We start from the raw sequence: 16,831 nt of genomic DNA on the forward strand, positions 1-16,831 counted from the left end.
AGTAATACAGAGAGAGCCTTTGTTCAGCGAGCGAAACAGAGGAGAAAGCCTGAAGGAGCAAGAGGAAGAAACACATTGTGCTGATAGGAATGACAAAGTTGCCTGCAGACCTGGAGACTACAGACTGTGTTGGCTATAGAGAGAGAGAGAGATATGAATGACAACATTGCATAGAGACTACATACTATGTTGGCTAGAGAGAGAGACAAATGAATGACAACATTACATAGAGACTACAGACTGTGTTGGCTAGAGAGCAAGATATGAATGACAACATTGCATAGAGACTACAGACTGTGTTGGCTAGAGAGAGAGAGACATGAATGACAACATTGCATAGAGACTACAGACTGTGTTGGCTAGAGAGAGAGAGATATGAATGACAACATTGCATAGAGACTACAGACTGTGTTGACTAGGGAGAGCGATATGAATGACAACATTGCATAGAGACTGCAGACTGTGTTGGCTGTTGAGAGAGAGAGAGATGAATGACACCATTGCATAGAGACCACAGACTGTGTTGGCTAGAGAGAGAGAGAGATATGAATGACAACATTGCATAGAGACTACAGACTGTGTTGGCTAGAGAGAGAGAGAGATATGAATGACAACATTGCATAGAGACCACAGACTGTGTTGGCTAGAGAGAGAGAGAGATATGAATGACAGCATTGCATAGAGACTACAGACTGTTTGTGTTGGTGTTACGTTCCCCAGTTTATGTGTTGTGGTTTTGTTTGTATGTGTGTGTTTCAGGATGGCTTCTGGAAATTCCCCCAAGCAGCTGATTGGTCGGCCCCCATTGCTAATTGGAGCTGACCCCGCCCTCTCGCCAGAGGATAAAGCTGTATGCCATTACATTCCTTCATAAGCTATATAAGCCAGTGTTCTGTTGCTCAGAAGAGAGATGATTAGTGTGTCCTATGTTGGTTGTTGTTAAGAGCGACGATGGTGATGTCCTGTGTTGGTTGTTGCTCAGAGACAGGTTTTTGTTGGGTATTTTTGTAACCGCTGATCTGAGGTATGTGTGTGCCAATAAGGTCCAGTGTTTTTGACTCTTGAAATTGAATACTTACGTTTATATTATTCTGTTTAATTTGTTACCAGGGGGGAAGGCACCTAGGGAGTGCTTAGGCAAGAGGCCTGCGGGCATACATAACCCGTAGTATTTACTGTCTATACACACTAGGTAAGACCTGGGCGGACCACCCCCTGTATTTTGGTAAGCGCACCAGCGGGTGCTAAGTCAGATAAGTAGTGGGTAGGCAGGTAAGGTAGGAGAGGGGGGGCTTTGACATTTTACTTTCTTTGCTTTGGTTCTGTTCAGCCCCTTTTCCCCAAATTTACCGTGTGAAGGAATAAATTCCCAGTAAACGGTAAATTCTCTGCCTTTGTCATCCTTACTCGCACTTACAGTCCCATACCTCTTTCACTCCACGGGGAATTGAGTTGTAACAGGGTGTTGCGTTCCCTCTCTATGAGGCATACGCAACAGTTGGCTAGAGAGCAGGAGAGAGAGATAGGCATGACAATGCTGCCTGGAGACTACAGACTGTTTGCGTTGGCTAGAGAGATAGGAATGACAATGTTGCCTGGAGACTAGACTGTGTTGGCTAGAGAGATAGGAATGACAATGTTGCCTGGAGACTAGACTGTGTTGGCTAGAGAGCGAGATATAGGAATGACAATGTTGCCTGGAGACTACAGACTGTTTGTGTTGGCAAGAGAGATAGGAATGACAATGTTGCCTGGAGACTACAGACTGTTTGTGTTGGCAAGAGAGATAGGAATGACAATGTTGCCTGGAGACTACAGACTGTTTGTGTTGGCAAGAGAGATAGGAATGACAATGTTGCCTGGAGACTAGACTGTGTTGGCTAGAGAGAGAGATATAGGAATGACAATGTTGCCTGGAGACTACAGACTGTTTGCGTTGGCTAGAGAGATAGGAATGACGATGTTGCCTGGAGACTAGACTGTGTTGGCTAGAGAGAGAGATATAGGAATGACAACATTGCCTGGAGACTAGACTGTAGAGAGAGAGAGAGATAAAAATGACAATGTTGCATATAGACTACAGACTGTGTGGTCTATGGAGAGAAGAGATATGAATGGGAACTTTGCCTGGAGACAACAGACTGTTTGTGTTGGCTATAGAGAGAGGATGAGTCTCAAATGGCACACACCTGCCTATATAGTGCACTACAGAGCCCTATGGGCAGGGTCAAAAGATACAAGCGTTGCCTTAGGATTTATGGAAGGATCTCGGTACAAGGTTGAGTAACACTGATCTAGATACTGCCCAATTACCCTTGATGGTTAAAGAAACCAGGGTTGTATTCATTAGTGCACACCAAAGCAAAATGTTTTGCAATGTAAAAAAGAAAACGTGTTTCTTATTGATAGTTCCCTTCCCGTTTCTGCGCATTTGCTTCTGTTCAGTTCCTAGTGAATACAACCCAGTAAGTACACGTAACAGGCACGCGTAGCCATACTGCAAAAGACCTTGAGAATAAATAAAGTAATTGAACACATATAGTATCTGAGTTACCACATACAGTAACAGTAGATCTCAGGAAACACCAGGAGTACTACATGGTGATACTCATGCATAATGAACTTGCTGTCAACATTGCGAAAGGAAGCAGAGCTCACTAAATGCATTACTAGTACATAAGGAAAAGTGATCAATGTAATGAGAACGGTATGGCAAAGTTAAGTCAATGAGCCAAATACTGTAGTGCCAGGGGAGGCTGGTGGGAGGAGCTATAGGAGGATGGGCTCATTTAATGTCTGGAATGGAGTGAATGGAACTGTATCAAACATATGGAAACCACATGTATGACTCCGTTCCATTTATTCCATTACCATGAGCTCATCCTCCTATAGCTCCTCCTCTGGTACTACATGCAGGTCACTATAGTTTGCTCCCAAGTGGCTCAGCGGTCTAAGACACTGCATCTCAGTGCAAAGAGGTCTCACTGCAGTACCTGGTTCAAATCCAGGTGGCGCACAATGAGCCCATCCACCTGGTGTAGGCCATCATTGTAAATAAGAATTTGTTCTTAACTGACTTGCCTAGTTAAATAAAGGTTACATTAAAAACAATTTTTTTAAATGCTATGCTGACTGGCATGTCCAGTGAAAGGTGATACTGGGGGTCTCTATCCAGGAGCTCCTGTCATGTCTGCTTCCTTCCTGGTGATATCCGGTGCTGCCATGCCAGTCAGTACAGCCACTAAGGCTCGAGCAATATTACCGTTGGCCTCACCTTGTGGATGTGAAGACGCCGAACACCAGGAGGCTCTTGGGGTGATCGGTTTCCAGAGAAAACACACTCTCTGGAAGGGAAAACACAACGTTGTGTTATGGAGTCAGCGTTCATCATGCACCTTATCGTTTAATACTCCTGGAACGGAAGAGTCTGAAGTGGAGATGAATTGAAGTGCATCTGTTTAGGCTCACAGAGGACTAAAAGAATAATAAGGGATGAATTGGGTCACTGTCCGGATTGTCATAATATCAACACACCATCTGTTTAGGTTTAGAATAAAGGTTAGGGTAAGGGTTAGGTTGGGGTTAGTAGATAGTCTACATGTTACTAATAGTCTGTAGTTAGTCTGTAGAGCAGCGACAGGTGGACTAGCCAACTAAAGTGCAACCCTGAATTCTTTCAATACTGAGAAGGTCAAGAAACAGATGTAAAGACCCTTATAATCCAAAACACCTGAGAATCTGAGATCCATTGGTATTTGTTAAGACTGGCCAGGGAGATGTTGAGTTGTAGGTAAACAGGAGACGTGGTTTGGGTTGGAACAGAATGTTCCAGGCCTTGGTAAACACAGTAGGTAAGTGTTGGCGTATTCCTCACCGAGCTCATCAAAGTGTGTCTCGGTGCCGTCCTCCTCCAGAACTGAACACACCATCCGGGCCTTCAGGAACGTGGTCCACTTGTTCACCAGGCTACGCTGGCCACCTATGTCATTCTGTAGACGTTGAAAGAGATGCATGTTAATGTCTCAAGCATGTAAACATATGCAATGCACACACACACACACACACGCACACGCACACGCACACTTCCTGAACACACACTTACAGGACACACTCTAGCGACCATGGTGTGGATGTTCTTGGTATTCCCACTGTTGTCCGTCAGTCTCTCCCGGAGGAAGAAATACAGTTTAGCATCGTTGGGATCCGATCCGTCTGGGATTAACTGGGCATCTATGAAGATGGGTTCTATGGAAAAAAAATAAACAGGGTCAAAGGTTATAGTATAACGTTCTGTCCACTGTCTCCAGTGTCAAAGTAGTTGAAGTACTTTTGATGTACTAAATGTGGATCTCCAACTCCAGATGTGTTAGTGCAGGGATGGAATAAAAGCCTGCCCAACCTCTAGCTTTTCAGGGTCACAGTTGGAGACTTCTGGTGCACATGTGCTTCATATGTTTCTGCTGTACATGCTCACCACTCAGCCACTTGGAGTTGTGCTGGTCTGTCCTCACTGCGTTCCTCCTGGTGAGGCTCCTGAAGATGGCAGCGTCCGTCCCCATGAAGTCTATGTACATGCCTGAGAACAGCTCCTGGTCTGGAACACAGAGACACATACAGGGCTGTGTTTATTAAGGCACAACATGGAAGAAAACAGAGTGTAACAGGGAGGCACTACTGGAACTTGTACTACCTGAACTTGTCCACTAAGAAAAGCTTGTTTTAATTTTCCTTTGCAAAACGTGTTGCCATATAGTGTGCCCTAATGAACACAACCCTGCCTCATAGCTGAACCATCTTACTCCCATCTGACCAAACAGAACACCACCCCCCTCCCAAGCCCCTGACCCTGGAGACTTGGCAACACAAGATCAATCACTGCCTATTAACGGCCAACGGAACAAAGATGTGCCTGTGTCGACGGACATTCTGGGTTCATATTCAAAGGTGAATTCAATGGTGATGGAGTAAACACAACTATCTAATAATATTTCATCTTTATTTAACTAGGCAAGTCAGTTAAGAACAAATTCTTATTTACAATGACAGCCTTTATTTACAGAGACAGTACATCACTGTGGACAGGGAATGGTGACAGTAAGCAGTAATGGAGCCAACAGCCATAGTGTTTGATCCCCCTGTACTCTGCTAATGACCCTGGCTGTGAGCCGCCACCCTCTCTCTTTCTTTCCTCTCCCCACACCCGCTGTGCATTTCATCATTCCATTACTCCGCCACTTCATCATTCCATCAGCCCCAGCCCAGCATGCAGCAGCCTGTACTCTGGCGGTATGGCTCAGGTCCAAGTGTGAGTGTTTGTATGTGGTTGGCTGCTATGAGGGGAGCAGTGGTGTCAACATCCCCCAGACAGCAAAGGCTCATGTGAGGGGTTCAGTATGGAGATAGAGCCTTTTTATCTAGCCCAGACACAGGCCAGATTGTCCACTAGTCTGACTCAGAGGCCTTCTGTCTGCCACCACTACCCCTCTGCTCTGCCAACCCTCGCCTTGTGACCGGACGGCCCGGGCTTGAGGGGCTGATGATGGGTAGGGCTGCTGACCCCACGGGGCTCGGGTGTCAGAAAGGCGAGCTGTGCGTGCGGCAGGGTGACTCTGGCTATTTTGTCAGCAACTTGACACCCGGCAACCAATCAGAGCCCATAGGACGACACAGAGTGACGAGGGTGTGCGGCCCGACCTACGGCAGGGTCACCGATAAGGGGGATGGGGAGTGGGGTTAACCATAGGGTGTTGAAGTATAGCGGTTTGTGTTTTTGGATGACACGTGCTACATAGACATAAATAGAGCCAATGGAGGGACAGAGAACTTACTAAGCATGACGGAGACAGTGTTGACTCTAGGACTGAAGGAGCACCTTCCCTTCCCAGATTCCGCCCTGGAGTCAATGTGGAACACTTGCTCCTACAGGAAAAGAAAATGTAAATAACAGATTTTAGAATGGGAATTGGGCAGAATTCTACGTTGTACGGGACATTAAAAGAACATATCCTCTGATGGGCTGAGATGTTGTGGTTCCATCTCAGACCTGGCCCTCTGCCACCCCTCACAGTGAAATGGATCATCTGAATTTACAATCTTGGCGGTCAGCGTAAAATCCCCCCGTCCCATCCCCCCGATTTGGTCCTACCCAAACTTCAACAGTTCTGACTGGGGGAATGAAGGGGAAGGTGGTGTCGTCAGCTCAGGGACGTTATCCAGAAAAGAGCGACTGCTCTCCACTGCGTGAAGATTCCCCATGGCTCTGGCGGTGAACCGTGGCCATTCATCACAGGGTCTGTACGGCGACACCCTCAAACAAAAGGTGACCTGTCTGTGACACTGAAATCCTCCTCACTAGGCTCCCATACAACAATGTGACACAAGTTTAGGGGTCAAAGAGCCCAGGGAGTTATGTGTCAAAGTCCCACACTAGCAGCTTGTTACTGTTAGCAAACCCAGCCTGAGACACAATACTGACACATCCAAGCAATGGCTGATGGGAAAAACAGAGCAAAGCAGCTTTTCAAACAAAATCCTAAATGACAGAAGACGCCATACTGCAGAAAGAGCCTGGTTTCGAACTCTGTGCCGATTAGCATTTGGCTGGCGCTGCAGACTGCTGTAACTATGAGTGAGTTCAGTGAGCGCTTTTCTACTGGAGTGGTTTCTCAGTCTCATTTCAAGGGCCGGGTGGCCAGAGACCGGGTCGCAGAGACCGGGTCAGACAGCTCTTCCATCCTTCTATTCTTGGCCTCAGAGAGACTGACACACATGACTAAACTCAAATGGCTGCTTTCCTGAGGATGTCTTGGATTAAGACAGACTTCCTCTTGCCACAGATGATACATAAAAAATCCCATTGTTTGGTTTCAGAAGCAGACGCCCAGCCGTAAACCTACGAAGCTTTCGTTTCAGCAAAATCCACATCACATAGCCACAGGAATATCCATTTGTATGATAATATGGTAGTGGAGACTAATGTAGGTCAAGTATAGCGTAGCTGTCATGGTCTGACTACAGGTCAAGGAGCATACTAACTTCTGGTCTCCTGCCCCTGTTGATGAAGGCACAGACAGGACTGTAGGCACCACTCCCACAGATGAACAGATGGGTTCTGTTGAATGGCTGGACCACCCGGATGAAGTTCCCACATCCATGCTGCAGAGAGGTGGGGAGGAAATGTGTTAGTACATGTATGAAATAACCAAAGTATTCATACATCAGTCAATCAATCTATCAACAGCAAAATCCTTCCAGACGGCAATTGTTGACAAGGTCATAAAGCTAACAGTGGCCAAGTTGGGATTGGTCAGGGACTATGCTTCATAAAAAACAATTACACAGTTCCAAATGGTTAGCTACCAATGTTACTCCAACCTTCCTCACTTGCTACTTACAGCGGAAGTAGGATGTTTACATACCCATTAGCCAAATACATTTAAACTCAGTTTTCACAATTCCTGACATTTAATCAGAGTAAAAATTCCCTGTCTTAAGTCAGTTAGGATCCCCACTTTATTTTAAGAATGTGTAATGTCAGAAAAATAGAAGGGAGAATGATTTATTTTAGCTTTTATTTCTTTCATCACATTCCCAGTGGGTCAGAAGTTTACATACACACAGTTAATATTTGGCAGCATTGCCTTTAAATTGTTTAACATGGGTCAAACGTTTCAGGTTGTCTTCCACAAGCTTCCCACAATAGGTTGGGTGAATTGTGGCCCATTCCTCCTGAACTGAACTGAAAAAGCGTGTACGAGCAAGGAGGCCTCCAAACCTGAATCAGTTACACCAGGTCTGTACCTGGTGTAACTGATTCAGGTTTGGAGGCCTCCTTGCTCGTACACGCTTTTTCAGTTCTGCACACACATTTTCAATAGGATTGAGGTCAGGGCTTTGTGATGGCCACTCCAATACCTTGACATTGTTGTCCTTAAGCCATTTTGCCACAACTTTGGAAGTATGCTTGGGGGGTCATTGTCCATTTGGAAGACCCATTTGCGACCAAGCTTTAACTTCCTGACTGATGTATTAAGATGTTGCTTCAATATATCCACATCATTTTCCTACCTCATGATGCCATCTATTTTGTGCACCAGTTCCTCCTGCAGCAAAGCACCCCCACAACATGATGTTGCCACCCCCGTGTTTCACGGTTGGGATGGTGTTCATCGGCTTGCAAGCCTCTCCCTTTTTCCTGCAAACATAACAATGGTCATTGTGGCCAAACAGTTCTATTTTTGTTTCATCCGACCAGAGGACATTTCTCAAAAAGTACGATCTTTGTCCCCATGTGCAGTTGCAAACCGTAGTCTGGCTTTTTTTATGGCGGTTTTGGAGCAGTGGCTTCTTCCTTGCTGAGCGGCCTTTCAGGTTATGTCGATATAGGACTCGTTTTACTGTGGATATAGATACTTTTAAACCTGCTTCCTCCAGCAACTTCACAAGATTCATTGCTGTTGTTTTGGGATTGATTTGCACTTTTCGCACCAAAGTAGCTTCATCTCTAGGAGACAGAATGCTTCTCCTTCCTGAGTGGTATGACAGCTGCGTGGTCCCATGGTGTTCATACTTGCGTACTATTGTTTGTACAGATGAATGTGGTTCCTTCAGGCATTTTGAAATTGCTCCCAAGGATGAACCAGACCAGAGGTCTACAATTAGATTATTTTTTTTTAGGTCTTGTCTGATTTATTTAGTTTTTCCCATGATGTCAAGCAAAGAGGCACTGAGTTTGAAGGTAGGCCTTGAAATACATCCACAGTTACACCTCCAATTGACTCTAATTATGTCAATGAACCTATCAGAAGCTTCTAAAGCCATGACATAATTTTCTGGAATTTTCCAAGCTATTTAAAGGCAGTCAACTTACTGTATGCAAACTTCTGACCCACTGGAATTGTGATACAGTGAATTATAAGTGAAATAATCTGTCTATAAACAATTGTTGGAAAAATTACTTGTGTCATGCACCAAGTAGATGTCCTTACCGACTTGCCAAAACTATAGTTTGTTAACAAGAAATTTGTGTAGTGGTTGAAAAACAAGTTTTAATGACTCCAACCTTAGTGTATGTAAACATCCGACTTCAACTGTATATACTGTCATGAAGTACAATCATCATAGCTATTTCCAGTTCTCTCCCTGGCACTGGTAGAGTGGAAAAAAGCGTGTCAACAGTGAAATTGATATTTTGTCAAAGCTCCGTCTCCAGTGCTGAGTAAATACAGCCCTGTGATCTGATTACAGATCCAATTGAGATCTTCCCCTCTTCAGCACAAGGTGGGAGGGGCCGGAGCACTGGGCTTTGTGCATAATAAAAACTCAGACCGCGGAGTGAGCCAGCGGAGGAGAGGAGCACCCAGGGAGCCATTAGGAACTTGGCCATCGCCACGGAAACGGGGCAGCTGCGTCCGCTCACACTCCGCACACCAACTCTACCGAGAAAAACAATGATATGTCCAACATCACACACCCTTCATTCCCTCTCGCTTTTTCACTTTCTCTTTCATTCCCTCTCCTCCTAGCAGATAAACACCCTTCAGACAACGCCCTCCATCAACTCTACGCCCCCCCACTGTCTGCTCAAATCCAATAGCAAATTTACATATTAACTAATATCATGTCCCAGAGCTTGCTTGTGTTAACTATCCAGTCACAGGCCCCCTTTAGAGACAAGCCAGAGCAACTGTAGTAGGGGATTTAAAACCAGGCTGATGGCCTTTAAGGGAGGATCACACAGTGAGGGAACTTTTAAACATGGATTTAATCAATCTCATCCTTTTAAACATACAATGAAGGAATATTTCTCCCCAAATGCAATCCTCCAGCGCTTAACAATGTGTGGTCGTAGTCTGGAGGCCCGGTGACCCCAGATTCTATCGTAAAGGAGGAATTGAATATATACACATCAGGAGGGTAATCATAACAAACTGACAAGGGCTGCGATTCAGGAAGACAAATAAAATGTCCGGGAGAAACTGCATTATAAAAACAGAGTTTAAACAGAGCGAGAGAAAGAAAGAGTGAGTGAGGGGTAGAGCGAGACAGTAAGAGTAAAGCGAGAGAGCGGAGAGGCCGAGAATGGAAGAGAGAGAGACCAGGCAGGGCTGCGAAAGAGAGGGATGGCAGAGTAGAGGCGGAGGAGGGAGGTAAGCCGACCACGAGTCTTCTCCACACAAATATTTGTGCGAGGCTGTCCACAGAGCTGGAGCCGTGACTGTAGGCAGCACTAATCACCCTCCACTGACTGGAAACAGCTTCTTCTTTACTCCTACAGTATAAGTCTATGGTCCTACACTGTAGTACTGTACAAGACCACAGCTCTCTGCCATGGTGGCTGTTGTTACTAACTACGACTACTAGCTTCGAAACAGTACACCACATGCATGCCTTTGAAGTCACAGTCCAAATAAAAACAGGCCAACACAGTCCAATAAAAACAATGAACAAAAACAGAACTTTTGTCCTAACATGCAAAACAGCCTAATTAGTTTCAGAAAACTGAATCACCAGCTGCTGTTTTGAGATTGTCAATGTTGTATATGCTAATACAGAGAAGCAGTGCAGTAAGGGTTCAGGCCAGGTTATGGGATCTGTTGTCAGTCACAGTGGTTAACGTACTGCTTTTATGCTCGTTTGTTTTCTCTGGGTGGATTTGAACACTCCTACGCCTCATTCTTCTATCGACTAACATAAGGAATGCCAGGAGGAGTCAATGAGTCTCCTCAACATCTGCAGCCCCACGTGTTTGGAACCCAGGATGCTAACATGCTAATACATGCTAATGGAAAATGACCAGAGACATCCTCGGTATAGTGTGTTCATTCATCTAGTTTGCGGTTAGCATCACACATGACTTTCAGTGGATTTAGTTAGCGGCTAGTGCTACATATTGAGTGTTGGTGTTCTTACCGTGGGGTCCTTGCCAGCCATTTGGCATTCCTCATTCTTGCTAACAGATGCAGGCCAAAACACCTGGTGAGAAACACAGAAAACAGCTTCATTAGGGACCATTGCACATCCTGGTCTTCTTGGAAAGCTGGGAATTTTTTTAAACCCAGAAACAATGGACAGTTTGTGGGAGCAGAAGGAAGGAAGAGAAGAGAATATATTGAACAGAAATAAACAGATTCTGAAGCAAACGGACAAACTTCACTTACTGTAGTGACTTCCTAATATGGATGCTCTACACCGTAGTGACTTCCTAATAGGGAAGCTCTACACCATAGTGACTTCCTAATAGGGAAGCTCTACACCATAGTGACTTCCTAATAGGGATGCTCTACACCATAGTGACTTCCTAATAGGGATGCTCTACACCATAGTGACTTCCTAATAGGGATGCTCTACACCATAGTGACTTCCTAATAGGGATGCTCTACACCATAGTGACTTCCTAATAGGGATGCTCTACACTCTAGTGACTTCCGAATAGTGATGCTCTACACTCTAGTGACTTCCTAATAGGGATGCTCTACACTGTAGTGACTTCCTAATAGGGATGCTCTACACTCCAGTGACTTCCTAATAGGGATGCTCTACACCGTAGTGACTTCCTAATAGGGATGCTCTATACTCCAGTGCTCTACACTCTAGTGATTCCTAGTGACTTAATAGGGATGCTCTACACCGTAGTGACTTCCTAATAGGGATGTAGTGACTTCCTAATAGGGATGCTCTACACCGTAGTGACTTCCTAATAGGGATGCTCTACACCGTAGTAGTGACTTCCTAATAGGGATGCTCTACACCGTAGTGACTTCCTAATAGGGATGCTCTACACCGTAGTGACTTCCTAATAGTGACTTCCTAATAGGGATGCTCTACACTGTAGTGACTTCCTAATAGGGATGCTCTACACTCTAGTGACTTCCTAATAGGGATGCTCTACAGGGAGGGATGCTCTACACTAGTGACTTCCTAATAGGGATGCTCTACACTGTAGTGACTAATAGGGATTACACCTAGGGACTTCCTAGGGATGCTCTACACTGTAGTGACTTCCTAATAGGGATGCTCTACACCGTAGGGACTTCCTAATAGAGATGCTCTACACTCTAGTGACTTCCTAATAGGGATGCTCTACACTCCAGTGACTTCCTAATAGGGATGCTCTACACTGTAGTGACTTCCTAATAGGGATGCTCTACACTGTAGTGACTTCCTAATAGGGATGCTCTACACTCTAGTGACTTCCTAATAGGGATGCTCTACACTCTAGTGACTTCCTAATAGGGATGCTCTACACCGTAGTGACTTCCTAATAGGGATGCTCTACACCGTAGTGACTACCCAATAGGGATGCTCTACACCGTAGTGACTACCTAATAGGGATGCTCTACACCGTAGGGACTTCCTAATAGGGATGCTCTACACTCTAGTGACTTCCTAATAGGGATGCTCTACACTGTAGTGACTTCCTAATAGGGATGCTCTACACCGTAGGGACTTCCTAATAGAGATGCTCTACACTCTAGTGACTTCCTAATAGGGATGCTCTACACCGTAGTGACTTCCTAATAGGGATGCTCTACACTCTAGTGACTTCTAATAGGGATGCTTATAGTGACTTCTAATAGGGATGCTCTACACTCGTAGTGACTACCTAATAGGGATGCTCTACTAGTGACCTAATAGGGATGCTCTACACTCTAGTGACTTCCTAATAGGGATGCTCTACACTCTAGTGACTTCCTAATAGGGATGCTCTACACTCTAGTGACTTCCTAATAGGGATGCTCTACACTCTAGTGACTTCCTAATAGGGATGCTCTACACTTGAGTAAACTTCCCAATCATGATGATAACTTGTCTAAATGCTATATTTCCAATCCCGTGAGGAGATCGAAGGATCTAATGCTGGGAACGTATCAGGCAATTACTTTGCAAATGGATGTGCTACAGTTCTCTGGGGTAAACTAAATGCATTCCCATCTGTTCTGCTCTTCACGCCTGTCAATTACAGACAGGATGGCTCCCTCACTGCACACAGAGATACAATTAGCAGGGAACTTCTGTTACAGAATCACAGAACTGCATCAAGCACCACTAATAATACATGTCATATATTTTGCTCCATGAAATGGGTGTGATCTAGCATATAAAATGTACTATATTATAATTTAATTACCACCATTACTGTTCTTGTATAACTAACATCATGTATTCAGCCAGGATCTGCCACATGCAAGGAAAGCTAAATGAGATCAACATCATTTTGTCTCCTTGATAAATAGGATGGAAAGTAATGGAAGTAATGTAGGCAACGGACAGGGAGTTATGAGTCAACACACCATCATACTATAATTCTGTAAGGCAGATGAAGTCAGTATCCTGCTATATCCATTCTCTACTTACAATACTATCACAACAAACAATGATCAACTAAACATTTCCCTGATGCTGCAAGGAAAATCCTCTTAGCACTTTAACGGACTGCTCAGAGGACCTCACCTTGAGTGTCCCATGGGTGATGTTGTTGATGTCCATAGACAGGACATGGTCCTTACAGCCTACATACATCCTGTCCTGGTCCTCATCCATCAACAGGATCCTGTAGTCCATGGCCTTGTCTGACAGACTGTAGTACTCCACCGTCTGGGAGGCCTGCAGGTCTGTGGGATACAACCAGACAATGTTATGGTGGGAAATAATGAGGAATCTGTTATCGTTGACAGCAGGACGATACCAAGTCAGCTAACACTGACTAAACAACAAGTGCATAAGAAGTGATTGCATCTGTTTTGCAATGCATGCAGTAGATTCCACACAACAACTTTCCAGCCACTTTATGAACACTGGACTATCATGGTGGCAAAAGAGATCTGTGGAAAAACCATTTACATGGTTGTCTCTCTGACCGACCAGCTACTGTAAAAGCCCTTATTGCCCTAAAGCTAGAAGGAAGAAGTAAACATCCTCTGTCTCTAAGCGTCCAGAGACGGAGAGCTCTCCATCCAAACCATCAAAGACCTTCACTGTCTATGCCAAACTCATGCATATTCATCACTATTGACAGGGGCAGGGGGGGGCAGGAGTGGAGGAGTTGAGAGCAAGTTGATCCTTCTTCCTTTGTCTTCTCTCTCTAATCAACAAACAGGCTGGCTGTGCTCTCCTTCAGGCCTCCAGGCTAAAGTCACTTTTCATTATTCTATTCAATAGTATTGCACATTGCTTTTGAGGTCGAGGCCCTTTTATCCTGAATGAAAGCCGTTTTCCAGTGCCTCCTCTCCCCCTCTCTTTTTGATCATGGATGTGTGTTTAGTGCTGTTGCCATATGGAATAAAGCTAGAGTTGTTTACATGAATAAGTACTGTTTCCCACGCCTCTTCACTCTATTGATCTTGACATACCTCTATAAGCATCCTCATATCCTACGCACCAATCACATGTAGAGAAATCAACTTAAGCCATATTGTTTAAAAAGCATACATTTGTCGGTTGGTGTATCATGTATAATTTTAGGCATGAGCATTCTCACAGTGCAGAATGAAGAACACACACCACACACACACAAAATATGCTTTGTTTCCACCAGACTCAAATCTAATACGAAGGCCCTTGTCAAACTCCAACAAGCCAATGTGTATTTAATAAAGGGAACCTCTGGAAAAAGGAGAAGATCCACATCTCAAAAGCTTTACAGCTTAGGAGATAGTGTCGCATTGGGCTCAGGGAGATATTGGGTTAGCTCAAGCCTTCGGCTCATCAGGCTAAAGATGTTCAACAGCAGCTCTGCCAGAGATCAGGGAAGCCAGGCGTGCCACCAGGGGTGAAGAGTTAACTATAAGAACTAATTAAAACCATGCTTCACTCCAAACCACTCTTACCTACATCCCTCCAGAATAACAGGCAGGGGAGAGATTTAAAGACCTTCTTGGAAAGGGTTTTATTTTATATTTTTCTTATCCTTGAGGGAAAGGAGTGTTCACTTTACCAGCCTGCGGGCTCCTGCTTCTGTTTTTCCTGGAGCAAAAGGTGTTGACTCTCACTTAATGATTCCTGTTTACAGAATGTTTTATTGTAGCCCTGCTCAATGTGGATCTGGAATCCCCCCTAAAGTCAATGCTCTTGGTACAGTCTGATTCTATCCATATTCTCCCTCTGGAACATTCCACAAGGGGAACAAAGTGTTCAGAGGGGTGTGGGGTGAGGTGGCCCGGGTGAAATAACTGTTATTATTATCATTAACTCTGTATTGTTTTCTCAGTGGAGGAATTGGAGACTTTCATGTTTCCTCCCGTGGGTGGAAGCCCTAACTAAGTCCAGTGTTTTGGGGGGAAACGCGGCAGGCGTGCGTCACATGACCCCGCCACCCAACTGATCCACAGTGAGGCGAGCATTGCCTCTGGTGCATACCATGGGATCCAGTGTCTGTCTGCTCATCATGACCCCAGCAGGAAATGCATGATTCATGCCTGGGCAAGCATTACAGCCTTCTATCAAAATGTCACAATAGCCGTTAGTGTAGTGCACCTGCACTCTCTAAAGAAAACGACAAGACTCACTTCAAGTGCTTTCTCCATCATTTTCTGCCTGAGATACATGGGATTGCACAATTTAACATGGGTCTAATTTATAATGAGATAGGCTTACAAAGAGAGATGGTGGCAGGCAGGTTTGTGGATGTTTATTCTACTACCTATTAACCTTTGACCTGATGGGATCAGAGGTCATCCTTGTGGGACGAGTTAAGCTTTTGACCCCATAACATTAATACGTGGCTGTGAAAATGTAATCTAAACTTAAACTATATAACGGCTGTAATAGATCAGTAATAATGAGTTCCAGAAGTATCGCTTAAAGCATTTGAGGACAGTGGCTGATATATGTACAGTACTGTCTGTTGCCATATAAATCATTGGGTTGACAATCAAACCCATGCTCTTACGATGAGCTCAGGCCTGTTAATTGAAAACCAAATGATCAAATGGGAGCTCCCATATGCTCTCATCACAATGAAATATAAATCCATCAGGTTGTAGTAATATTTATTAGTCATGGGCTTAGCCTGCATTCCACTATGATGACATCACCAGCAGAGACCCTGAGTATGTCATAAGTGTTTGTGGATATAATTGGCAAAATTGTCCTTGTCTGTCCAGTCTGCTATGGCTGGTGCTGTTTATGTAGACTGGATTCACTCAGATGTGGTTTGAGGATAAACTGTCTCTAAATGTTAAGCATAATGAATAAGAATGTTGGTCATTGTTATTGGCTCAGTTTAAGTATTCAGGGGGTCGTAAAATGGGAAGACATCACCCTTGACAGAAAGACGTTGGGGAGGTCTGGTATGTACTGTAGGTTGAGCTGCTGTGGTGTTGACTGTGAGGATGAAATGGCGTGTCCCTTGTTGTTTCGGCGTAATGGACAGGATACAGAAACATTTCTGGCTTCGTTATAGAACATGCCCGCAGTAGGAGAACGCAGAGCAGTGTTGAGGACTGAGTAGAGGATTGTGGGTAGTCTATTATTTATGTGGGCAGGTGGGCCGCACCTTCCCCCGTGTGCCTCCTGGTAGAACTCCAGAGGTCACTTTGACTGTGAGCGTTCACCCATTGGGGCTCCCGCTGTGCAGGAATAGCGTTCTGACCAGGCGCGGTCATCCGTGTAGTGGACTGCGGGTTGCAGAGCAGCCGACCGCTGCAGGTGACCGCACAGTAATACCTCTAGTCCCTTTGAAGAGTGGTTCATTTGTGAGAGCTTGGTCAAGCGGAAGTGGCACAAAAACCTTCAGTAGGGGCCAAGAGACCACAACGGTCATTCAATATTTAAGAGTGGTGGTGGGTTGCGGGCTTCGCATCGTCGTACACTGCCGCAGAGCAACTACAGA

The 16,831-nt window shown here is 44.9% G+C and overlaps 1 protein-coding gene across 1 annotated transcript in view; it reads right to left on the minus strand.

The window, feature by feature from the left end:
* The window catches only part of LOC135515016 (semaphorin-3C-like), a 44,595-nt gene that overhangs the window by 9,707 nt on the left and 18,057 nt on the right, over positions 1 to 16,831 (minus strand). The window contains exons 3-10 of the mRNA XM_064938809.1: positions 13,453 to 13,613; positions 10,912 to 10,974; positions 7,036 to 7,155; positions 5,829 to 5,919; positions 4,475 to 4,594; positions 4,103 to 4,245; positions 3,875 to 3,989; positions 3,275 to 3,344 (exon numbers count right to left, since the gene is read on the minus strand). Of these exons, the coding sequence (XP_064794881.1) occupies positions 3,275 to 3,344; positions 3,875 to 3,989; positions 4,103 to 4,245; positions 4,475 to 4,594; positions 5,829 to 5,919; positions 7,036 to 7,155; positions 10,912 to 10,974; positions 13,453 to 13,613 (883 nt within the window). The remainder of the gene's footprint in view (positions 1 to 3,274; positions 3,345 to 3,874; positions 3,990 to 4,102; positions 4,246 to 4,474; positions 4,595 to 5,828; positions 5,920 to 7,035; positions 7,156 to 10,911; positions 10,975 to 13,452; positions 13,614 to 16,831) is intronic.

Source organism: Oncorhynchus masou, chromosome 26 (genome assembly GCF_036934945.1).
Source record: "Oncorhynchus masou masou isolate Uvic2021 chromosome 26, UVic_Omas_1.1, whole genome shotgun sequence".
Taxonomy (NCBI): Eukaryota; Metazoa; Chordata; class Actinopteri; order Salmoniformes; family Salmonidae; genus Oncorhynchus; species Oncorhynchus masou.